This window comes from Protomyctophum parallelum (genome assembly GCF_964188405.1).
Source record: "Protomyctophum parallelum genome assembly, chromosome: 21".
Lineage (NCBI taxonomy): Eukaryota > Metazoa > Chordata > Actinopteri > Myctophiformes > Myctophidae > Protomyctophum > Protomyctophum parallelum.
In genome coordinates, this window is record NC_139713.1 from 33,986,577 (window position 1) to 34,012,660 (window position 26,084).

A 26,084-nucleotide genomic window follows, 5' to 3' on the forward strand; every position below is an offset into this window, starting at 1 on the left:
ACCTCTTTCCTACACTGTCTCCCTCAACTGTCCTGTCTGTCTTTCCTGCACCATCATAATCTCCTTCCCTTGGTCCATTAAGAGGACTGTTGGTTGACTTGGTAGCAGTCTTATAATGGTATGTTTGTGGTGAGCATGCCTCTGCCTGGTCCAGACTTGTTTTTCTCGCCTCAGTAGTTTTCAATCTGACCATCCCCCCCCTACTTGTCTGAAGGGACACACCGCACCTATCCACAGAAATGTATCAGCATTTACCTGGAGGCCAGGAAGAGGTGGGGTCTATTCTATTGTATTGTAAACGAGAACTGTGATTTACTCGAACCACTCGAGCCCTACATAATGTCTTATGGCGAAGTGAAAATTGATGTTCTGCAAGCTTGTGGACGGATCAATTTCTGGCGAAGAGATTTTGTTTAGTCGGGGGGGGGGGGGGGGTGGACCATGTATAAAGCCATAAGCGACCGCAAGTAATCTGGTACTTTATATGGGTTTCAGTGGTTAATTCAGTGTTAAAAAGACCTATAGTATATTTTATCCTAGCGTTGTGTGACTGTGACTGAGCCGGCGTGATTCAGGAGTGTGTGTGTGTGTGTGTGTGGCCATTGCATCACACTTGCAAGAGTTGTGTGACTCAGAGCTCAGGTAAGGGTACAGCCGAGGGAGGAGGGTGGGGTGTCTGGGTGTATGGGCAGGTATTTACAAGGGCTCCGGTTCCTTCCTCTTCCTATAGCTTTTGTTCTGAATTCCTTCACTGAAAAGAGAAGTTATTGTGTATTCCCACTCATACAGACGCCAGTAAAACTGACAAGATAGGTACTGCATTCCTCGTCTTGGTGAGTAGCTGCGTTTCGTGATAAGATACAGTGGGCTACTGGTATGTTCTACAGTATATCGCTACAGCTGTGTGTGTGTGTGTGTGTGTGTGTGTGTCCCGTCCCGTCCCGTCCCTAAGTCTTTGTTTGGCACTAATCTATTGGGTTCTTTGATTTTGGCGGAACCTGAACAACCTGACAGACTTTGACTTGCCTTTCACAGCCATCATAACATTTAGTTTTTATTGTTATCAGCTAGTCTGAGGCGCATGTGGCTCCTTAAGAGTTCACACACAGTAAGCTGTGTTTAAACATTTGTAACTCAGAGAGCACGCAGACACACGTACAGGTCCATTTGGTTCAATTTTTATTAGTATACTCTTCTGAAACTGTGGCTGTTGTGTGTTGGTGTAGCAATATAACCTGCTCTACTTCAATACATATTTGGATGTTGTTAAGCTGTGTTGTGTGTAACTGTGTATCAACTGTTCATGTTTGAGGGATTTCTAGTTACTCTTTGAGTACAAAAGTTAGAATGTAGACTCATGGTGTGTTCAACCACAAGGACAATGGTCCTTTCTCAACAATGAGGTGCTGTTTTAAAGGAGAATTCCATACTAAAAGGCTTTCTTACCTTTCTTTGTAGTTATGTCCCCATCAAAGAGGTCCAGGTGTTATTTTGTGCAAAAGCTCCTTATTGGCTATTTCCCCTACCATAAGCCCTAAATGAATTGCATTGCATTGAATGGGATGTATGGGGTGTTGTGCTAATTCGCTTATTTCCATCGCTCAAAATTATTTTATTTTTTTTATATATCCTCTCTTCATAATGTAAATAATAACCCAAGCGGCACAGTTTACTACTTATTTCGATGGAAATAAGTGAATTAGCACAACACCCCATACATCCCATTCAATGCAATGCAATTCATTTAGGGCTTATGGTAGGGGAAATAGCCAATAAGGAGCTTTTGCACAAAATAACACCTGGACCTCTTTGATGGGGACGTAACAACTACAAAGAAAGGTAAGAAAGCCTTTTAGTATGGAATTCTCCTTTAACAGGCAGTGGTTGTGGCACTTTTAACCTGTATTTCAGTGCCGCCTTATTTTATCGTCCGTTTGGTATTTTAGCCTCTCAGTCAGTATTCATAGTCTCAGATTTGTTTAGTCTCTCCGGTTTTAGCGTTTTTATTATATGATGAAGGCATATAATACATTTACTGTACTGAGAGCGAGTCGATATCGTGTCATTCCTAATAGTATGTCTGGATTTCAGTTGTGAAACCGTTGACTTGTACCATCTTGCTCATCCCAAGTCACAATGAGTCAAATAGATCTGTTATCTTTGTTTTGTCTTGTGAGAAATTAAAAAAACGTAGCTCTCTCAAATACTTTCCACACAATATGAAGAAAAAGAAAACATCAGCAGATAAACAACTACATTTACCATACATATAGTCGTGCATGAAAGATCATTTCTGCATCATTAACCCATTCTGACCGGGCACCCATTTTGGTGTTGGCATCATGTTATGCTTTAGCTATTTAAAAATAGCAGATCTACAAGCTCATATCGCGCCACCGAGTGGCGCGATACGAGCTTGTAGGTCTGCTATTTTTGAAAAATCGAAGAGCGACTGACATTTTTAGAATCTGATCTCAGGTCAGAATGGGTTCATCAGACCAGTGTGTGTCCGGCGGAAACCTCGTATGAATCTGATCTCAGGTCAGAATGTGTCGTTTAGGTCAAACTGGCTGGATAGGGAGCATAGATGTAAATCTAACCACAACAGGACCCTGAGAGGGAACACATTCTGTAAGAATGACCCTGCTGGATGTTAGCTTGGCAGCTACTGTATATCCATTATTTATTTATTTTAATCATTTTTTATCCCACGATTTTGTAACCCATTTTTCAACCCTCGTATCAATTATCTAATGTGATCCTGGGCTCTACACACCCTCCGCCAACCATGTCCCCATATATGGGGGACATGGGGAGAGCAACGGCCTTGATATCAGAGAGAGAGAGACTGGACTCTGGTGGGATGGGATAACTCCTGAGTGTGTACACATTACATTTGTACACACTAAATTCAGATGAACACTGCAGGTGTGGCTAATGGAGTGCTTTGCCAATATGGGCGTTTTCTGCATGTGCTGTGGTTCCTCTGTGTGAAACAATGGCGTGTGTGTGTGTGTGTGTGTGTGTGTGTGTGTGTGCGTGCGTGTGCGTGTGCGTGCGCGCGCCCTGAAGGCATGATTCTGTGTGAAGGTAAACTGTTCATACTTTGCCATATGATGGCAGATCCGCGGATCTGAAATGTCACTGTGCAGCGAATCAGGCTGGAACCCAGGCTAATGTGATGAAAATAACCACCAAGCTCGTGAGCTCCTAGATCTCAAACTCTCAGGTCCGGGATTGGGTCTCGAGGCTCGTCTGCGCCCCCAGATGGTCCAGAGTAATCTAGTAAGAGAGTGGCGACACTATAGCGTTGACTCCAATTGGAACAATAGAATGCGGAAGTGTTCATTCTATATCTCAATGGGATAGTTCCAATTTTTGGAACTATAGCGCCCCGCTTTGCGGAGAGATCAAAGCGTGTCGCCGCTCTCTTACTAGATTACTCTGAGATGGTCATCAGTGGCTACATTGGACAGGACAGTAAGGCCTACTATTCCCAGTAGCAAATAACTCTTCCTACTTTCCGGCCTGGGTACCGAGGCTAAACACCAGAGATACCCAACCCACTGGTACGTGTGCCTGTGCTGGTACTCGGGACATGTCCCACTGGTACACGAGAAGGGAAAGGGAATCCCAAGTTTTCCCGAACCTGAATCTATAACCGCGCGTCACCAGGATTAATGATAATGGTCAATGACAGTGATATAACATTATGTTGTGATATAATAATATAGCAGCAGGTATATATAGGCTACTTGAGGCCAGTCAACTGTTTTTCGTGTTTTGGTACCTAAAACCTACCTAAAACCTTGACTGTCGTCTGTCCTACAGTTGAGCCTGTCACATAGCCCTGTCTCTTTTGTATGTCTCGTTACCTGATGAGCCTTTTACTTTGAATGAACTCCTCATTGAATGTATAACAATGGAGAGTGCTGAGTTTATCTGGAAAGCAGAACACAGAACAGGGAAACAGGATACCGTCCCACGGTGTTGCATGTTTTGGGGGGGGACAGGGAATATAAAGTCTTATGTTATCAACTAGAAAAAGTGCCCTTCCGGGCACAGGTCTCCACCAGGTTATCCACAGATCCGTGCAGTTAGAGGTAAAAACACTTTTCGGCCAGTTATAGCGCCACCTTGAGGCTGAGTTGAAATTGTTCATGTGGCATTTCGTCCTCGGCCTAGTGGGAATGTGGGTGCACAATTTCACGGAAATCACGCGATGTGTTCATGATTTGCAGCATTTTGTTTGAAACTGAGCACTCCTGTGAACTTTGGAAGCCAATCTTAACCAATCAGGATGGAGTCTGATAAATCTGAAAGACCCGTTTCGTTGAATGGCTCTAGAGAGACTGTGTACCAATTTGCGTGATGTTTGGACAAAATCTGTAGGTGTACTGTGCAAAAACTTGTTTTGCACAAAGCGGCCTCCTGGTGGCGCTATAACAGGCCGTTCTGGAAAGTTTGGGGCAGAGGTTCATGGTTGGCATCCAGGGAGTGTGTGTGCAAAATATGGCATCGACCGGGTTAACGGTGGCCGAGATTAGCTGTTCACGGACACACGGACGGACACACGGACGGACGGACGGACACGCGGACGGACGGAGTGCAAAACATACTCTCCCCACATGCCTTCGGCCTGGTGGAGACAACCAGCGCTGACATGAACTGTGGTTGTTGAGCAGTTTCAAGTAGGCCTACCTTTAGCAAACAGACATCCAGAGAAGTTTGAAAACCCTTTTCCGAGACTAGCTAAATTTGGGTGGGTGCACTAGCATGTTGTAACATTACTGAAGGCTTGTCGATGCTCATTTCACAGTTATTGAGCAATGCTTCCTGCCTGTGCCAGTGTGTCAGCTCCCTCAATATTACTGATGTCATTCAAAATGCACTTTTGCTGCCAGGCAACGACAGACACACATGTCTGTCTTGCCTTGCCCGTTTGTACGGTATGCCAGAGCCCAGAGATTTTTCCCCCCAGAGTGCTGAATAATATGGTTCAAGTAGAAGGTGTTAAGCAACACTGGTAAGCTGTTACCATGCTTTGTTTTGAGCTCCACTGTTGCAGCGTTGACTGTTGCGGTACAACTCACACAAACACAACAAGATCATGAGTGCAGGAAAGGAACTGTCCTGGCTCTGCTGGTGTTTAGCCGTCTATAAGTGACCTACTGGACAGATCAGCACCACCACACACACACACACACACACACACACACACAACACACACACATGACACACACATGACACACACACACACACATTCAGACATTCTGAACGAAAATACATTGCATGGATGCAACTGGGACGTACCCCCAGTGATGTATCCCAAGGACATCAGGGTTTCGGGTCTCGCAAACATTATACCCCTCACTCGGGTGACCCAGCCAGGGTGATTAAATGTACTGGATATCTTAAACTCACAATCAAAGTGTAATGAAGTTGAAGTCCAGATCAAGGAAAGGTTTAAAGCAGGGGTTTTCAACAGGTGGTCCGTGGACCACTGGTGGTGTGTGGTCCCTGACCATGCATTTAGTAATGTAGCAAAGTGAAGATTTTGTATTTTCTTGTGTGTCAATGTTGTCAGAATTACTGGGAAGTCTGAGGTTAAGAAATTCCACAGAAAAGGGTAAGTGTACCAGTTACCTCATTGAGTCATCATTATTAGGAAACAGTATTCCATAGCAAGTGTTACGAAAGCACTAATCTTAGCCCATATCCCATTGCAACACAACAGTGGTCCCCAGGTTGATTCTTAGTCAAGGTGGTGGTCCCTGGTTCACAATCAGTTGAAAACCCCTGGTTTAAAGTGTTGAGAACACAATCACAGATTTATTACAAGAGCGCTCCTGGAGAATGACAACACCAAAGTATCATGACATCTCCCAATTACAAGTTTCCACCCTCTCTTATACAATTCGAGAGTTCCCAAAATAAAGACACACATGGTTGAAAAGCAACAAGACACTCCTTTAACACATGGCCTTATATGGCTGTTCTTCCAGTCTGCTAGAATTCACACAAATAGGTTTTTGACTGCTGGTAACAGGTGAAAGAGTATTTACCCTACTACCTCTGTCAGCAGTTATCTTACATAGACTGAAATGTCATTTTCCCATTACAGAAGTCCCGACTTGCGTCCCAGTAGCTACCGTCGATCAGGCCCACTAGGGAAAGATCAGGGCCACACAAAAAAATTGGAACCACTCCGGAACTACTATGCCAGACTGAGAGGTACTATTCTGGCACATGGAGGGACTAGGCTCTGTGGGTTGTCTCCTGTCCGGGCCCCTCCTACGTCTCACCAGGTCCACTCCTGCTCTCACCAGGAGTACAGCCAGGACCTGTGCGTTGCACCATAAATAAATAAAGTCAATGGGGCTCTGATTGGACTTGGACTGATACCTTGCCCACATTTGGAGTCATACCTCATGTCATAAATAACAGGCTAGTCACATTTCCGTTGATGCATTATTTTTTATTCATATGACAATGTGAATGAATTCATCTTAAAATGGAAATGTTTTTCCTTTTTCTACTCTCTCTGTTGATGACTTGACTGCAAAACATTCTGGTAAAAGTGTCATGCAATCTTTGCAATTCTCAAGTGAAGGCCAGGGATCATGATTGTGTGTGTAATATGAGGTTTATGACTTTTTCCAGGGCCAAATCCAACCCATCCTCCAGTGCGTCGATCTACACTTCTCATCCTTCTGACCCCATACTTCATCTTCACTCATCTTGTCATCCATCCATCCTACAATGTACACCTCCCTCCCTCCAGGGATTGACTACGATCTGCCCACTTGTGGGGACACACAGTGTAATGGGCGCGGTAAGTGCGTGGGCGCCCTAGGGAGCGGCAGTGAGATGGTGTGCGACTGCGTGCTGGGGTACAGAGGGCACTCCTGCGAGGACACGGTGAACGACGCCGTCAGCCTACCGCTGACGCTGGGCGTCGTGGCCGTCATCTTCGGAGCCCTGATCCTGGCCTTCATCGTCGCTAAGATACGGCAGAAGTACAAGAAGAGACGCAGGTGAGAGTTACTGATTTCACACTGTGTTGGGCCAGAATAACTCCTCCTACTTCCGGGCCCCTTCCCTACTTCCTTCACAGGTGTTACCGATGATACTAATGAAGGCTCTGTTCCATTCTGGTCAAACAGAGTCGGGGTGCTGCTATTGTGCATGTTGGCTCACTGGAAACTCTCAAAGTGACCTTGAGTGGGTTCCACGGGTGTGAGATTCGGAGATTGTACAAATGGAACCAAATGGACCCTTAGTACGTTTCCATTTGTACACTCAGAGTTACGAGAACACTAAAATAGAACAGAGCTAAATAGTATCGTCGGTAACATGGACAGAAGTAGGGAAGGTGCCCGGAAGTAGTGTAGCTAATCAAATCAGTTAATGGTACGCCTCAGTAATGGCCGTGTCCAGGGCACCCCTCTGTGGATTAGTCTATAAATAAAATCCATTCATACTTCAAACAAAAAGAAAACTGCCCCCTCACGTATTAGGAGGGGAGTATGAGTCACCAGAACAGGACGGTTGTTTTTGATTAATCTATTATGGTTAAAAGGGAGTTTGCAGCTACAATGGGTTTGCATAGGAAGGGTGCGTGTCTGATAAAATCAAATTATCTAAGTACTGAATCAAGCAACTTGGAAACTGTCCGGGGTGCTCACAACACAAAAGTGAGTAGACAATGAAATGACTCACATTTTGTGCTATTTTTGTTAAAGCTTGACAGTTGGAAGCTTTGGGTACTTTGGTAAACTAAGTTTATTTTGATGCCAATACTTTTGTACATCTCAACCTCCAATTTTCCAAAACACAACTCCCCCTCTCCACAGTGCACCCCCCACCCCCTACACCCCCCCCCCCCCCCCTGTCTGATAAAATCAAATTATCTAAGTACTGAATCAAGCAACTTGGAAACTGTCCGGGGTGCTCACAAAAGTGAGTAGACAATGAAATGACTCACATTTTGTGCTATTTGTGTTAAAGCTTGACAGTTGGAAGCTTTGGGTACTTTGGTAAACTAAGTTTATTTTGATGCCAATACTTTTGTACATCTCAACCTCCAATTTTCCAAAACACAACTCCCCCTCTCCACAGTGCACCCCCCACCCCCCCACCTCCACCCATACCGCCGCTACCTGCCCCTCACCACTCCCTCTCAGTAGTAGGCGTGAGTCATGGAAATGGGAACCTGTATGTATGCAGCAGAGGTGGAGTGGTGTGTGACATCTAGTGGCTGATATTTAGCGCGTTTAACCACTTGCCTATACACAGCTTCATGTGACATGCAAATAATTCAAATGCACTGGAGGGGAACTATATCTTTCTGCACACTGCACACTGTTTAGTGGTGAGCTCCCTGCTTGTATAAGCATTGAACCATTCTGCTGACTGACTCACACAGAAGAAATACATTGTGTGTGTTTGTTTCTTAACAGGAGCGAAATTGCTGCATTGAGACAGGGCTACAATGTGGTTCTGTAACACGGATCAAGGCAAGTGTCAAACTGAAACACACTGACAGAGACCACAATTAATGACTGGCAACGGTTGAATGATGAATACATTGTTATTGAATGATGAATACAATGTTATGTAAAGTTAGAGTACCGGTATATTAATACAATATACAATATGTGCTGTGGTGGTCATTTGTGGATGACCCCTTCTCTTCCATTGAGACATTCAGTGTTCACTGAGACATTTTCAACTCAAGTGATTTTGTCAAAGTGAAAAGAGTTTAACATAACATAACATAACATTACCCACACTTTGTGGGTGGTGGTGGTGGTGGTGGTGGTGGTGGTGGTGGGGGGGGGGGGTATATTGCTTCAAGTCATGTGAAAATGTCACAACACTGTGGTTCATCGCCATGCTGGCTTGTGGTGGACATTTTTGTCAAATTGCCATGGAACAAATGAGTGGACAATAATATTGCCAGAAACAAATAAAGAGTTATATACGGTAGTCTGAAATGATCATACTACAACAAATGGACCTGCACTGCCTGTATAGGGTCCACAAATAAACCTGCAGGGTCCATTTGGTTTTATTTGTACACTCTCAGAGTTATGGGGTTCCTTGAAAATAAAACGTTAGCGAACCACTGTCCGGGTGGACTCCTAATGTGCCATAGGACAGTGTGTCATAGCAAATCGGTTTCTGTCATAAATATTTTGATCATAAGACACAATTACTGAGTGTCAGTAACGTTATAATGTTATGTAAAAAAATCCATGTCTTGCCACGGACACATTTTTCCGTGTATGGACACGTTGATGACCCCTGTGTGTGAACGGAACAGAATGGTGCTTTTATCATATCACAATCACATACACTGTAAAATATAACACTCTCAGTAGCAGTATTTTTTATACAGCTAATCATTTTAGAATATATACCTAGTGCAGGTAGCATGTATGTTTATGAATCGGTCAGTCTAAAGAGTTCCTACATTGTCTTTCAATATAATAGAGAGAGACTCAACTTAGTCCAAATTGGATAGAATGAATGAAGAAAATATAAGGCTGTGCAGGATAGACTATATGAACTCATCATACTGATTCTCTCCTTCCTCCCCTTTTCTCTCCTCTCCTGCAGGTCAGCTGTGGATGCCAATGACCTTTGAGGGTAATTTCCTCATCAGGAACAAGTGAAGTGTTGTAAAGACATTGGATTTCATCAGAGGAACCTTTCTTTATATAGTATCTGTGTAATCTGAGAGAGCTAAAGAAGATCCAACCTGCTATCCGATTGGTTCCCTGCTCATCTATTCACTGGACAGCTCATTGGCTCCCTGACCAGCTCGACCAGTGACATCCTAGAGACATTGTGTTGACATATTCATCATCAACTGCACCCTGACTCAGAGCGAGACCAACATGGCTGCCATGTCACGATGATCAATTGCATAGTTTATGCAATGTCCTGGTAGCTTATTCATTGAGCCTCTTCAAATCCTATATATTTGCAGAGTGCTTGACACTTGACAGACAGACAGACAGACAGACAAGACAGACCGGCAGTCTCCTTGAAATAGATTCCAGTTTGCTTTGTGGATCAACTAGTAATGCGTCACTGTCAGGAAGAAACCTTGTATGATATATGTTTAATCTTTTTATGTGTTCACCTATTTAACCATTCAATCCCTATTTTATACTATGTTATATGACAGTGTTGTGCTGTTAGCTTGTGCGTCTGTAGCCTACTATTGTATACATTTGTAAAATATTTGACAATTTTTGCCTATAATGACATGCTCAAAAGAGAGACACCATCACGCCTAGTTGAAATAAGTGTGCCTGTGGATTTTAACCAAATAATAAGTATTATAGAAGTCAAGAGCTTGTGACTGAATGACTATACATTGGATCCATTTTCTGAAAAGTAATTTGGACATACAAGGTTTCTGCCTGACAGCGACAAAGAGTAACAGTCCATATCTGTGTGCTTAGTTAATTAATTAATCAACTTGTATAGTGTAGTCTCGCATAGACGGATTGGAGACCGGGACGGAATAAGACTCACAGATTCCCCTGGGCCATTTATCTTTGAGAGCCCCCCAGCTGGGTGGCCACGCAAACACATTTACTCGGATTGTAAGGCATTTCTGGGTAAAGAAGGTGCCTGTAGAGACCTTGTTGTACTATATAGGCTGTGTGGGGGCATGCACATTTGAGTGATATTTCACTTTTAAAAAAACCTTTTTTGTTCATTTCATCATCTACTCAAGCTTATGTGAACAGTGAACACCCCAGACCGTTATTAAGTTGCTCCATTCAGTATTGATATTCATTTTAGCTGCCCCGCCCCCTTCCTATACAAACTCTATTTCAACCAGTTAGTTTCATCGAAAACAACATCGAAGACTGCCCTCCTAATACGTGAGGTACCGTGTATTTTTTTTAATATTATTTTATTTTTTAAATATGAAGGTTGTCCTTCATATTGGGACGGTAGTAGGATTGGTTTTCAAAGCAGTAGGCCTAGATTCATTAGACTCGTAATGGGTCCATTTGGTTCCATTTGAACACTCAGAGTTGTGTGTGCCATTGTAGGAGGTCGTCTTCCAACTTATTGAGAAATAATATACACCCTGGTGTCGGGTAGGATATTGTAGGAGCTGAGGCATTACATAGTGTCCCCTGTACAGTCTATGGTTCCAACTGATAAACATTGTGAAAATTGCAGATCTGAGCGTTGTGATCTTGTAGATCAGCTATTTTCACAATTCTAGACACTCATTATTTGACAGTTTGGCCAATGTTTGACCAGTTTTAATTGTGTACTTTGTCAACTTTTGATGCAGTGATGGTCTTTTTTCAATTCATTTTTAGTAGGCCTACTATGTATTCAAAAGGTCTTAAAGGTCCTTATATTGTCACTTTACCCCCTAAAATATCCTGTGTGGACTCCCCTGGACGTCCTGACCCACAGGTTGAGAACCACTGAAGTAGGACACCTAGTGGGCAAGGTTCTAAAGTTATTTGAAGCAGATGGTGCACCAGATTTGTCACCATAATGATGCACGTTATTGTTTTTTTGTTGCAATTACCTCTCTCTGTCAGGAGAGGTAGACAACGGACATATAGATTGAAATGTATGGTCTACCTGCAACTTCTAAAGCATACTGCAGATTTTTGTTTTGTTTTATGCCTGTGGCTTCCAGCTTATCGGGCAAGCTTTGCTAACACTGTGATTATAGCCTTTTTCTGAATTGGGAGTCTTTGACACACCATTGACTGAATTACTGTTGCTTGTCTGACTGTAAGGGCGACTGTGGCTCAGGAGGTAGAGCAGGTCGTCCAATGATCCCTGGGTCGGCGGTTCGAATCCCGGCTCCTCCAGTCCACATGTCGAAGTGTCCTTGGGCAAGACACTGAACCCTACATTGCCTCCAATGAGTTGGTTGGTGTGAGCTTGCCACCGTTGGTGTGTGAATGTGGGAAGTGAGGACGCTGGCGTCGACTGTTCGCCACTTCACCTCCCAATGTATGAATGAATGAACCATTGTTTAAAGCGCTTTGAGCACTTGGAAAAGCGCTATAAAAATGCAATTCTTTATTATTATTATTATTGTGGATAAGCTGTATTATATAGCCTGTAATAAATGTTGCCTATATATTAGCCTCCACATCTGTAATGCATTGGCATACATGGAATTTACAGTATGAGTGACAGAGAATAGAATTGTCAAAATCCCCAGTGTCCATTTACTGCAGTTACATTTGTAAGTGTAAGTATAAATGTGTACACTTTCTTAGTTACAAATGGATAGATTAACAGAGGAATTTACTGTATTGACTAAGTCATTTTATCTAGATACCACAGTATTACCACTTGTGGGGATGGATTACAGAATAATCCTTGAGCATTGATTGATTGATTGATTGATTGATTGATACGTAGTCAGAAATGTAAACAGCGTGTGGTGCAGTCAGACATTAAAGCTAAAAGGATAACCCAAAGAAATCCTGGGGACTTGTTTCCCTTACAAAGTGTGTGTGTGTGTGTGTGTGTGTGTGTGTGTGTGTGTGTGTGTGTGTGTGTGTGTGTGTGTGTGTGTGTGTGTGTGTGTGTGTGTGTGTGTGTGTGTGTGTGTGTGTGTGTGTGTGTGTGTGTGTGAGTGTGAGAGAGAGACAGAGAGAGAGAGAGAGAGAGAGAAATTGACGGTAAATCTATTTCTGTATATGGTTGACTATCTGTGTCCACGTGTGTGCGCTCTCCCTCCGTCTCTCTCTGTGATGAGTCATGTCTGTAGTGATGAGTCATGTCTGTAGTGATGAGTCATGTCTGTAGTGATGAGTCATGTCTGTAGTGATGAGTCATGTCTGTAGACAGACAGTGATGACATCTTTTTTTTTAAATATATGTTTATTGGTAATAGGTTTCAACAATTTAGTACAGTTTGAACATACCATTTCTTTCTCCCTCACCCCATCCCTCCCCCCAGTTATCGTCATCATCAAAACAATATAAAAAATAACATTAATAATTTAGTACAGACATACAAAAACAAACATACATACAGACATATGATATAAACAGTAGGATACAAAAATAACAATTTAAGCACAGATAACAAAAACAATATAAATAACAAAAAGTAAAATAAAATAAAACAAAATAAATACAATTATGAGTTGGGTTATTCGAGTTCAAGAGATAGTCAGTCACAAGTTATGTCGGAAAATATTGTGTTCGGAACGTTGTCATATATCACCCTCTATACACAGTTCTATCGTTATGAGAATGCAAAAAACACACATAGTATTGATTCAATTGGTCTGTCGGAAGAACTCTCAGATTCTCAAAGTAGGTAATAAATGTTTGCCAGCTAGAAAAGAACCTTTCTGTTGAACCTCTAATTGTAAACTTTATTTTTTCCAATTTAAAAAATCCCATAATATCCTTAAGCCACATAGCTATAGAAGGGGAAGTTGGGGATTTCCATCCCAACAATATTCTACGTCTTGCTATCAGTGTGGCAAATGCTACCATATTAGACTGTTTAGTGATGACATCTTGACAAAGACATCTAAGAGAAAATCAGAAACTGTCAAACTGTCACCTAAACCCTGGCAGATTTGTTTTCAATATTAACCCCCAAGTTCTTCAGTGCCAGTCTGACCATGGAAATGTTGTCACTGCACTGATTACACACATTCCAAACACATTCGCATACACGCCTTCGAAACCATGTGCTGCTCTGAACTGGTTTCCGCTAGCATGTCAGAAATGGTTTCTATTCCGGTGACACAGCCAGGCCAGTGACTGTGGCCCGTTCAGAACTGGTTCACCTTCATTTTGACATTCCTGTATGGTTGTAAACGCTGTTTATAATCTTCCGATGAAGTTAAATATGGCAGCCATATAGGCCTATATTAGATGCTTGACTTTATCAATAATCTGTCTTCACTATTGTAAAATAGTTAATTTAGTTAATTAGTGCATATTTATGAAAATAGTCTAGAAGATAGTCTCCATATATATGTACCGTTTGTTAGCTAATGTGAATGTTATTTTGTATAATTATGCTATAGTGGCTTGTATCTTTTTCATACTGCATACATTGTATTTATATTCTGCATCTGTCAATGTTACTATGAGAATCACAAGACAACATAAAAATTATTTCACTTAACTTTACAAACTGTTACTGTTACTCTTTATTTTTAAAATCTAGGTGTGTCTGTGCACTGCAGTAGCCTATGCCCTACGTCACCACAAAAGGAGGCCAATTATACCTGTAGCTCATATGTATTGCAACATATGCGTGACATGATCACTATACAGAGACATTTCCATGGATACGTTACTCTCACACAGAAATGTGCACGTGCGTGCGTGCGTGCACGGCATGTCAACAATTCAATGAGGAGATGGTTTATACGGAGGCAGAGAGAGAGAGTATACTGTAAACATACAGTATGTGGGCTAACCTCTGGCTCGTGTCTGATATATGAGAAGACATGTAACTGATACAACAAGCACAAAGCTAAACCTGTGGCTTTTAACCCATTCTGACCTGAGATCAGATTCATACGAGGTTTCCGCCGGACACACACTGGTCTGATGAACCCATTCTGACCTGAGATCAGATTCTAAAAATGTCAGTCGCTCTTCGATTTTTCAAAAATAGCAGACCTACAAGCTCGTATCGCGCCACTCGGTGGCGCGATATGAGCTTGTAGATCTGCTATTTTTAAATAGCTAAAGCATAACATGATGCTGACACCAAAATGGGTGCCCAGTCAGAAGACGCAATCAGTATATAAACTGCAATCCGGATCTCCTCATGTGCGGGAGACCAGACTTTGATCGGGCCAGTGGAGATACAAAGAATGACGATGAAAACATTTGAATGAATACATGTTAAACTAGAACTGCACTCTGTCGAGTGCATACTCGCTTGTTGCACATCATGCGCAAGCAGAGCGCGCAAATACTTTCGACCGCCACAAACTGTCAAATCTCAGTTTCCCTGTGAAGGAACGTTTGAAATGTTGAATTATTAGGTTTAACTATTTGCTACCTACCTACTTTATGCATGTAACGTAGTGACTACATGTGCCTGATACGGCAGTGGTGCAAGATTACATACATGTATACATAGGAGCATTACCTTTAATCCTCCCAACACTAAAACATATCGTCATTACGTCACCATCGGAGACCAATTACACTCTGGCATTGGATTGGGTCCTTTAATCCACATCTTTATTATTATTAGTCATCATTGAGAGCTAGTTATACCAGCTAGTTATACCAGCTAGTTATACCAGCTAGTTATACCAGCTAGTTATACCAGCTAGTTATACCAGCCGGGTGGATTAAAGGAACTGCATCTATGTATATGTAATTTGTAAGTTGATTAGCGGTATACTGTAGTTACTTTGCGCCGTATGCACCGTCCCAGCATTTTCGATGCGTATGCACCGTCCCAGCAAATTATGACGTAATGACTAGTTATGCCTGATAAAACCAATGGTTTTCGATGGTGGTGACGTAATGACGATATGTTTTAGTGTTGGGAGAATTAAAGGTAATGCTCGTATACATGTGGCACCACTGCCGTATCAGGCACAAGTATTCATTACGTCATTTGCTGGGACGGTGCATACGCATCAAAAGTGCTGGGACGGTGCATACGGGCCCTGGGCGAAACTAGTAATTGCGCGCTCTGCTTGCACAAGTAATGATTGATTGATTGATTGATTGAGTTATTGATTGATTGATTGATTGGGGGGGGGGGGTCTGAGTTACAAACAGGATGTACTTTTCACATTTCTGAGGACATGACTAACAGTACACCTCTAATATCTTAAAAAAAGCATTGCGCAGAAAGCGGGGATTGAATCCAGGCCTCCCACTCGCCAGACCAACGCGCAACCTGTCATGCCAATAGAAATGTTGTATGATGTTGTATCTCGACGACACTGCAAACGAGGGTGACCTGCTGACCTCAATGTCTTTCGAGAATAAATAAAGGTTTGAATGAATGAATGAATGAATGACTCCCGATCCCGGCGGCCTTCGCCGCGTGTCTTTCCCCCATCTCTCTCTCCATTTCCTGTCAGACTACTTTCATCCTATCAATAAAGGCAGAAAAATCCAAAAAAATATCTTTACAAAAAAAAAGGCCCACCAACGCCTTTATTTCCTCAGGAGGCTGTATTTGTAAGTATTATGTAACGCTTCAAACCTGGGTCTCCCATGTGGAAAGCCAACATTTTAACCACTAAGCCAAAAGAAATTCCCTATAGCTTGGGAGAAATTACTTTTGGACCATCAGGCTAAGGTTGTGAGCCACGATCTGCTACACTATAGTTCCATTGATCCAAAAATATTTGAATATACATGCTTGGAAAATGTACGTGGCCGACCCACATGGCCACTTAACAGTTAAGTGGTCAGATGGGTGGGTGGGGCGTGAATGCTTTCAAGATTTTCAAGTGGGCCCTGATGTTTTACTGCTGCCTTATAGGGTCATTTGTACTCTTTAAATCACAACAGACTAGAGCAGGTTTTACTGTGCACTAAAGGTGTTATTGAGGACCAGCGGTGGACAGTGGCCCCTTTAACAACGACATTCTGTTAGAGACAATGAGCCTGAGCAAATAGAGAAGGTGAAATTGTTGAACAAGGCGGAGCGAAACAGACCAACCCCTCCAACTGGTTGGACTACATAGTGTGTATTCCTGAGAGGGAAAAAATATTTACACGCAGTAGTCAACCTGTACTACTTGTTAGAACCGTCACAACACTGTCTTCCAGGGTTGGATTTTGATGGGGGGGGGGGGGGGGGGTAGGATCCATGCCCCTGCTTTTGATACCACCCCCCAATATTCCTGCTTCTGGTCAGGCTGAATTAAACATATGCATTTCCTTTTGGGAAATGTACTGTAATGTTATGTAATGCCTGATGTTCAAATAATGCACCCTGTTTGTTCAGAGCCTGATACTGCCTGTGCACCTACTGTTTCCTTTTTGTTTTGTTTTTTAAACCCTGCTGAAATCATTCATCATTTGAATTTAACCACTAAGTTATTCAACCTGTCATTGAAATAATACATACAATAAAATCACAAATTAAATTAACTGGTATCTCTTATTCCTTAACATTAAACAAACATACCACTAACTAACTTGTATTTCCATGAATGTTGTTGTTGTTAGTTATACCTACTCTTTTAATTACTCTCTCATCGTGGACTTCCAACTATGAGTTTTACACTCATATTTGGTGTGGAAGTGTTTATCTCTTAAATGTGATAACCTATCTGATTTAAATTACCCAACAATGTGTCGTCATGCAATGTGTATTACTTATTAGCCTTGCACATGACAAGACATTAACTCAGTCAGAAGGTCATAATAAATACAGTTCACATTTAATACAGCACTTCATTTCATACACTTCATTTCATAAAATATGCTGTAAAGTGCATCCCCAGAAAAAAAAATGATAACATCTAAAGAAATAAAATGCAAAAACAGTGCACACTGCCAAAAAAAGACAAAGGATTTAAGGCAGGAACCCTCAAAGATGTCATGTTTGAGGGTTAAATTAAAAGGTTCATGTTCTAGGTTGTTGCTTTCTTTCGTTTGAACAATTTTAGCTACTTTTGACAGATTACAGGATCTATTGAATGTGAAGGGGGAGGTGACAAACTGACATATTTAGCCACTTGTTGGAATGGCCCCGCCCCCCTGTCAAAACGAAAGAAAGCAGCAAAAAAAAAAAAGGGAGAAAAAAAAAGAACACTGATCTTTTCCTTTCTCTAATACCCTAAAACATGAACCTTGGTTTCTCTAATACCCTAAAACATGAACCTTGGTTTCTCTAATACCCTAAAACATGAACCTTGGTTGGAAAAAACAAAGTTGTCCTATAAATGCAAGGGCGACATTCTGCGCAGTTATTTACAATAGTCTTTCCTTCAGTATTTCTGCAAAAACATGATCAACTTGATCAACTTCTGATCGACTTAACATATTTAAATGTCAAATTCCACCGAAACACCTTAAAACTAAATTAACCCAATTAAGAGAAGGTGCAGACAGCAGCTAATCTGTCAGGATAATTAGTGTAAATGGCAAAAAAAAAGTACAGTATTTGTCATGTTTAAAAGAACAACAGTAAAACCTGAATTAGTCTATGACAGTGTCCTGATAGAGTATAAATTATGCACAATGCCATAGCAAAATGACAATTGTCACACATTAGATATAGCTACTGTTTTAAGTGTTGGAGGTAGGCTACTATTACTCAAGTGTCTCCATATTTATATATACACCGGTAGGTTAAAGGTATATTCAGTGATTTCACTCAAAAAACCTATAGGTTTCGTTTTTGGCTGTGGGACCCAGCCTTTCGTCCAATCAGGATAGAGAGTCAAAAATGAAACCTAAGGTTTTTTGACCCCCAGGGGACAGGGAGGAACTCCTTATATGGCCAGCACACTCTATAGTAGGGAGGATTATCACAACAAAACAAAAAAATAAGTGATATTTGAATTAAGTGAAATCACTGAATATACCTTTAAAAGGCTACTATTTTCTTTTACTCCAGTGTAGCCTAATTATTTTACAACTTTTCAGATTAAGATTGTTAATTACAAAACATACATTGAATGGATACATTATGACGATTAAGCTACCCAGCAGCACATAAAGTAGGCCTATAATGAAAACCAGTCCCACCATTGCCAACTGTAACAATAAAGTGATGAGTACTTTTAAGTTTGGTAGCCCATACTCTAAAGGCCTATATATTTTTAAGCCAAAACTTTTGCACATTTTTCACTCCGGCTACAAGACTACTTTAGCCCTATACTTGTAACAGTATTCCACTTCATTGTGCTGTAAAAAAAATAAACACACTTTTTCCACCACTGGACGTCAATTTAACATCCATTATACCAGGCATGGTAGGCTACATGTTAAATACCATGTTTAACTATAACATGGGTTAATTGTTCGCTGTCTTATCCCAAATCATTTCACCAAAATATGCCCTGGATGATGTAGCAGCTATACCTGACCCCCCTGGGGGCCATAATTGAACCCCAACAACAACGCATCCATATTGTGGGGGGGGGAACAGAAAAATTGCAGATCTACAACTAAGATCACAGCCATCCATGCGTTGTGAGCTTGCAGATGATAGATCTGCTATTTTTTAGCTAAGAAAAATCGGTCCAAGTCAGTTACTCGGGTCCAATTCACGTGATTATTAAGTAGGCTATAGTTCAGTAGTCTCACAGATCGATGTCTCCGGCTCTGCCGCTGTATGAGTACGAGGTGTTCACTGACCGGGCCGGGGGGCTCTTGGCCCGGGGAAAGGACACATCGTCGTCCATGGAGTCTTTGGAGTAGGGCACGCTGCTGGCGCTGCTCCGGCTGCGGCTCAGGCTCGGCGGTCCTACCTCCATGCGCGGCGGCGGCTTCTGGTGCCTGAACTGGGCCGTGCCTCCTCCTCCCCCCGAGGCCATGACCTCGTCCAGGGGCCTCTCGCCGCGGTTCTTCCCGCCGCAGCAGCGGCAGATGCCGATGAACATCACGAAGCCGCCCAGGAGCTCCATGATGCCCCCGATGTAGCCCAGGATGATGCTGAAGCCCACCTTGATCTCCGCGACGCTGCTGGTGTCGGTGGCGAGCTCCTTGAGCACGTGCGTGTACCAGCAGATGGGGATGAGGGTCAGCGCCCCGGAGCAGAAGATCAGCAGCCCGCCCAGGCCGGCCACCGTCCAGTTCGGCGTGGTCTTCCAGCAGCGGATCCCGGGCACGGCCACGGCGATGCCGATCAGCGTGACGAGCAGCGACGCTATCATCATGCCCTGCGCGATCTCCATGATCTGGTTCTTGAAGTACGAGACGTCCGTCTGGCTGCACTCTATCTCCCGGCTGGTGTCGAACGCCCTGCAGATGTCATAGATGCCCTGCTGGAGGACGAGGTCCACCGGCTCGCCGGGTATGTTGTGCAGGGTCCTCCAGTTCGGGGCCACCGTGGAGGTCAGGTTAAAGATCCATCCGCACGGAGCCATCACCATGCCGAAGATGAAGATTCCCGGCGTGCGCGCCGAGAGGCGGATCCACTCCTGAGCAGTGCGTCTCGGCATGGTTTTGTTTTTGTTTTTTCCCCTTTTTGCTCGGGTTTGTGACCGGGTCTGCTGTAGAGACGTGTGTGTTGTGTCCGCCAGGCAGGCAGTGTTTACCAGCCAGTAAGTCACTCACTCTGTCTGGAACTCTGGATGGAGTTTGACAGCAGCCTTCAGCAGCTGTGTCGTGTTAAACAAGTTCTGACTGAAACCTGGAAGGGGGCGGGGCCTCGCCTTCTAAATGCCTGCGTCTGTTCAGAACAAGAAAGGTGTGTCTCACGCAAGTCTGTTTCATCTGTCCCGGCTGTGTGTGTGTGCGTGTGTGCGTGTGTGTGTGTGTGTGTGTGTGTGAGAGAGAGAGAGAGAGAGAGAGAGAGAGAGAGAGAGAGAGAGAGAGAGAGAGAGAGAGAGAGAGAGAGAGAGAGACACACACACACACACACACACACACACACACACACACACACACGCTGAAGTTTCGATGGGGTTTTATAATGCTTGTGGTGGAAATAGCTAGATTTGTATCTGTTGTTCATTACTTGACGATACCTACTTTACACTTTCTGCTCTCTAAAACAAAACCTGTAATATAAATTAAAATTACAATACAAAATGATTTTAAATTTATTTTATTTTATTTTGAATAAATACATGGTCAACAGACCTGATACATCTTTCAGTTGAATGAAAGGCCATTGTTGACCCATATGCACAGTATCACACATCCAACGTCCCCAGGGCTTTGACAACAGTCAGAGCCCTATAGCTGATACCTTTAAGTTTACATCATCATTAAACAAATAATGATGTGGCATAAATTGTGGCAGCGGTGGCCGAGTGGATTGCGGAGCGGGCTAGATATCGGATGGTCGCCAGTTCGAATCAGCGGTCCGACACGTTAAAATTACCACCGTTGAAGTGCCCTTGGACAAGGCATTGAACCACTACCATGAAATGCTCCATGTGGGCCTGGCTGTAAACAAGTATCTGATGCTTAGTCCAGTTACCCTTGGTAAAAACTTGATTTACCAGAACGCATTTCTTCTTCTTCTTCTTCGCCTACGTTCAGGTTCAAAGTAAACATGTTGCTGTTTTTCACCCTGATAATTGTTCAGATCCGTTTTCGCCAAAGTGTTTTTTTTTTAATTATGAGCCGTGGTTGGTTTAGTTTTCTGTTAAACATGATAGGCCTAAAATAGGCTTGTAAATCATTATGTATTTTATCGCACAATATAGGCTATGACAACAAGGACATAATGTCTTCACGTTTTGAACTGTCTTTAAAGAAAGGTACAATCCATAACTTCAATACCAAGAAGGTCCAGGTAGGATATAAAACCAGCAGTAGGCCTACTACAGGCCCAGGTAGGATATAAAACCAGCAGTAGGCCTACTACAGGCCCAGGTAGGATATAAAACCAGCAGTAGGCCTAGTACAGGTCCTGGTAGGAGATAAAACCAGCAGTAGGCCTACTAGGGTTCAAACAAATACACAAACCAATGAATTTTGAGAAATTGTTAAGAATGTTGCTCAGCAGGAATGCATTTACAAACTTCACGGGGGAGAGAGAGATAGTGAGTGTGTTTTTGCATGTGTCTGTATTACTGCATCTGCCATGCACCTTAGTAAAACCTATAGGCCTATTGCATCATTGGGGCAAATGCTTGTGGATCTGATATTTTCAGCAATGAGATTTGGTATAAAGGGAAAAAAGGTAATTACTACTATAAGGGTCTCTGGGCTGCAAGCAATGTGTTAATATATAGCATCACAATCATTAACCACTTTATCCATTTGGCTATGCAAACATGTCAGATGTGCAAGCTTGAGTTGTACATGTGGTATTTTTGAACATTTTAGAAAGAATATTGAAAATGTTTGATTTCATTTTTGAATAATTCTTCTCTTCTGGGGGTTCCTGGCACAAAACATTTTCAAATGGGACCGCAGACAAATAGGATATACACATCAATTTAAGGGTCTTTGATTTGAAAAGGTTGGAGAACCACTGTATCACTACATAGCCCTGGGGCTGGGGTTACATACTGCATGGGAAATGGGGTTAACTGGTTACAATTATATGTTTGTGAAGTATAGTCATCGAGCGGGAGTTCACACAGAGCAGAGAAGTGGAATGTAGACAAACCAGACACCAGTCCTTAACACACCTTTACACTGTCCAATCTGCAGTGTTAGCCTGAGATAGATTCATTCACTCACTCTCAGGGTTACATTAACACTGAAGATTGCACTGAAACCAGATTAAAACAAATACATAAAATGTCATAATCAGCTGTTAGGTCATCAGCACACCATTTCACTTCTCTGTGGCCCCTTTTCCACCGGTTGGTTCCCAGTGGGAACCGGTTCAGTTCTTTTTGGTTCTTAGTCCATGAGCCAGAGCTCCAAAATTTAAACGTTAATTATGAATTGAGTGGGAAAAACCATACCTATATTAGATTGTTATCGCCATTAAACTTCCCCAATTGAGTACTTACACGAAGACAATGATTTATTGTATTACAGATTTTACATTTTTAAATATGCAAATGAGGCATTATGTAGGAAAATATGCAAAATAATCAAAAATATGAAAAAGCTACTACTGTGGAAGGGTTATCGTGTATTAATTTACTTGTATTGATCCTATAAACAATTTAATACAGGGTATAGTTTGCCCACCAATTTTGGAGCTCTGGCTCATGGACTAAAAACCAAAAAGAACTGAACCGGTTCCCATTGGGAACCAACCGGTGGAAAAGGGGTCATTGTGTAGTGTGTGTGTGTGTGTGTGTTTCTTCAATGTCTGTGTATAGGTTGGAACTCAGGTGGATGCTTAATTGAAATTGAAACAATCACTACAATTCAAATAATGCTGTTCTTCAGCCAATCTATCGCTATTATTCTCTAGCCTGCCATGGCCAGACTAATATCTTTCCCCCCTGTGGCAGTAATAGGCTAATCGATCTCATCACAGGGATACACTGTTGACTGATCTATGCCTCCACCTAGGGGTTTAATAGCCTTACTGCGGTCTATATTTACTAATCTCCTATTAATGTTTATCTTTTTATTAGACTGACCATACACATTTTATATGTAATATTCTGTAATCCAGATTTCTAATATGAATACATACACTTCCTTATTGTTCATATCAAAAATAATGTTTACATTCGTTAACGGCACAAACATATCTTCATCATCAGTGGTGGCAACCGTGGAATCAATAGTGAGACAGAAGTTACATTCATTTTCTCTTATCATTTAGTTATCATTCAAATGTAGGCTATATAAAACACATATTTTTACTTGGATTAGTTCTCTTTACGTTTTAAGATTACATCTATTTGAGTTCTTTGATTAACATTAACACACGGCGGGCAACCTTTTGGGGCACATGATCACTTAATTATTTCCCAAGGCTGATCACCAAGTGCCAGAAAGTGAAAACCACCATAGCTTTCTCTTCTTACAGGCTGCTAATTACAATACAAATATTGAATAAGTCAATCATTTTTATAATACAACCTAACAAAGAATGGGTTAACCTAATTGACTATTGACTAATAAAGGTCAGATCAATTCTATCTGGGGTGTATATTTGTATATCAAACAGTAATGCTCAATAGTGGCTATTTTTTATTAACTTGATCACCTCAATAACACATGAATCTCATCACTAGTTTATTATGCTTACTGTACATAATTACATTTCACAAATTCACAGCATAGAAATAGAAAAGTAGCCTAGAAGAGACATTTCCATTTGTATCATCCATCATATTATACTAAGGGAACTAATGTCCCAAGCTGGACAATTCATTTTACAGCAGATATTAAAAGCTCTAAAAGTGGATTACTGCAATCCAATTTATCATGCTAAATATAATTAAATTAGTTAGCAGAAAGTGTCACAATGCATCTCTGCAGTTAATAACAGCCTGGTTTGCTTGTACTCTTTGCAGCTGCATCAAATGTTAGAGCCGATACCTTCCTAAATGTAAAATGCTTTTTGTTAATTTAACTCAAAAGACTGTACAAACGTAACCAAATTGGGCTCCATTTGTATGCTCTATTGCTCTTCACAGTTAAATTAACATTTGGAGTTTACTGTGTACTAGATCTTGATGATGATGACTTACAGTATGCGTCATGACTGCATTTTCTTAACTAATTGTAACTGATGCATTTCATTCAGTTCTGAAGATGAAACTCAAAGTAATGTTCAGTCACAAAAAGATAAATAAAAAAGGAATCGCATAAATATAGATGTATGTGTGTATAACATTTTGTTCAGTAGCCTATGTGTGTATCGCACAGAATGTATTAATTATATTTATAGTGTGAGGTCTTCAGAGCCAAATGTGGCTTTATATTGAAAGAAAATACCATGAATGTTGTTGTACCAGGTAATTGGTATTAAAAGAAAAACATGTAAAACTGTCTTTCACCTGCACTGTAAACTCCTACGTGACAACAACAATATAGTCGACTTAAATTTAAAAATAATTGTCCGTGGAACAAGTCCCCTCAACACGGAGGAGGTGGAGTCTGCAGCTGCTTCCACAAGGTCAGCATCTCCGTGGGGCTGCGTCTGTGAACCAGCAGCACAGATCTATAAGCGCACGACTTGTCTCTCTCGGACTCCGGGAGGTCAAATGTCAAAAAGCCCTGGTGATGGACCGGGGCCAGGCCCAGTCTGTGAAGGCACATGCCCAGGTAGACGTCGTCGATGGGGAAGAGCTGCACTCTCTCCGAAACCTCTCTCAGACGCGCCACGAGCGAGCCCGAGTACACCACGCCCCCCCCGCCGGCGTACGGCGGGTAGACCCCCTCGTAGAAGCTCTCCGGGATGTAGTATTTGGCGGCGGGCTCGCGGTTGGGCCTGGCGTTGCTGATGACGTCGCCGACAATCAGCTCCATCGGCGCGTCGTCGTCGTCGTCGGACCCGTTCCTCGCGGCCCGCCGCGCGCCGTGCTCCTCCCGCCGCCCGTGCAGGTAGTCCAGGAGGGCGCCCGTCCGGACGAACACGTCGTCGTCGCCCTTGAAGACGAAGAGGGCCCCGGGGCAGCGCGTCTGGACCCAGCGCCACACCAGCAGGTCCTTCAGCGTCAGGTTGAAGAAGGTGTCCGTGAAGTCCCACTGGAGGATGTCCTCGTGCTGCCGGCTCTCCAGCGCCAGCAGGCTCCCCAGGTCGGGGTGGGGGCCCGCCGCCGCGTCCTGCCTCCCGAGCAGGAAGACGGTGCGCACCAGCCCGCCTCTCCCGCCCCCCGCCGCCTCGCCTCTGACCAGGCCGCTGCGCCCCCACGTCTCGCGGATGGCCTGCCGGTTCTCAAAGTTCCCCACCTGGGATTTGATCGCCATCAGGAGCATGGGGGGGGTGTCTGGGGCTGGGCCGACGCTGGCGTTGTTGTTCGCGCCGCACGTCCCGGGCTGGTCGATCAGCAGGGGGTACTCGCGGCGATGCATCGACCAGATGAACGCCCGCATCTGCTCGGGTAAGTCGTGCAGCAAGTCGTCCGGGGTGTCGAACGAGGTGCAGTTTTTCCTCTGCGCCGTCGCTCCGCTCACTTTCCCTCCTCTGCGCAGGATTGGGTTGTTCTGCCGGTCCCAGGCGTGCTGCAGGCGGTTCCACAGTGCGCCCTCTTCCACTAGGCGCAGGTTCCAGAAGGGGCCGAGCGGGTGCGAGGCCAGGTCGCTCGTGTTGGCCGACGCGCCCGGGGCGACGTAGTGGACGACTGTCGGCGGAGGCATGTAGGAGACGGTGACGAACACGGACACCATGACGTAGACGAACAGGTGGAAGGTCATCAGGCACGGCAGGAGGCACATGCACATCAGCCGGCCGTTGCATCTGCAGCGCGCCATCGCGTCGTCTGTGCTGCGCGCAAATCACACACACACACACACACACACACACACACACACACACACACACACACACACACACACAC

General features: G+C 43.2%; 3 protein-coding genes across 3 annotated transcripts; 1 reads left to right on the plus strand and 2 right to left on the minus strand.

The window, feature by feature from the left end:
* The first annotated feature begins 710 nt into the window (after positions 1 to 710).
* Positions 711 to 8,584, plus strand: LOC310879034 (uncharacterized protein). Its single transcript, XM_083793454.1, has 3 exons — positions 711 to 833; positions 6,664 to 7,037; positions 8,463 to 8,584. Exons 2-3 carry the CDS (start codon positions 6,763 to 6,765, stop codon positions 8,506 to 8,508), a joined length of 321 nt encoding a protein of 106 aa, XP_083649580.1. The 5' UTR covers positions 711 to 833; positions 6,664 to 6,762; the 3' UTR covers positions 8,509 to 8,584.
* A 9,990-nt stretch (positions 8,585 to 18,574) lies between these two features.
* On the minus strand, positions 18,575 to 20,280 carry LOC310878782 (claudin-23-like). The gene has a single exon (XM_083793170.1). The coding sequence runs from the start codon at positions 20,145 to 20,147 to the stop codon at positions 19,287 to 19,289; it is 861 nt and encodes a 286-aa protein (XP_083649296.1). The 5' UTR covers positions 20,148 to 20,280; the 3' UTR covers positions 18,575 to 19,286.
* Positions 20,281 to 24,660: 4,380 nt separating this feature from the next.
* On the minus strand, positions 24,661 to 25,998 carry LOC310879027 (N-acetyllactosaminide beta-1,3-N-acetylglucosaminyltransferase 2; the record flags this gene model as incomplete). The annotated part of the gene is made up of 1 exon (XM_083793447.1): positions 24,661 to 25,998. The coding sequence occupies one exon, from the start codon at positions 25,996 to 25,998 to the stop codon at positions 24,661 to 24,663; it is 1,338 nt and encodes a 445-aa protein (XP_083649573.1).
* Positions 25,999 to 26,084: the final 86 nt, after the last annotated feature.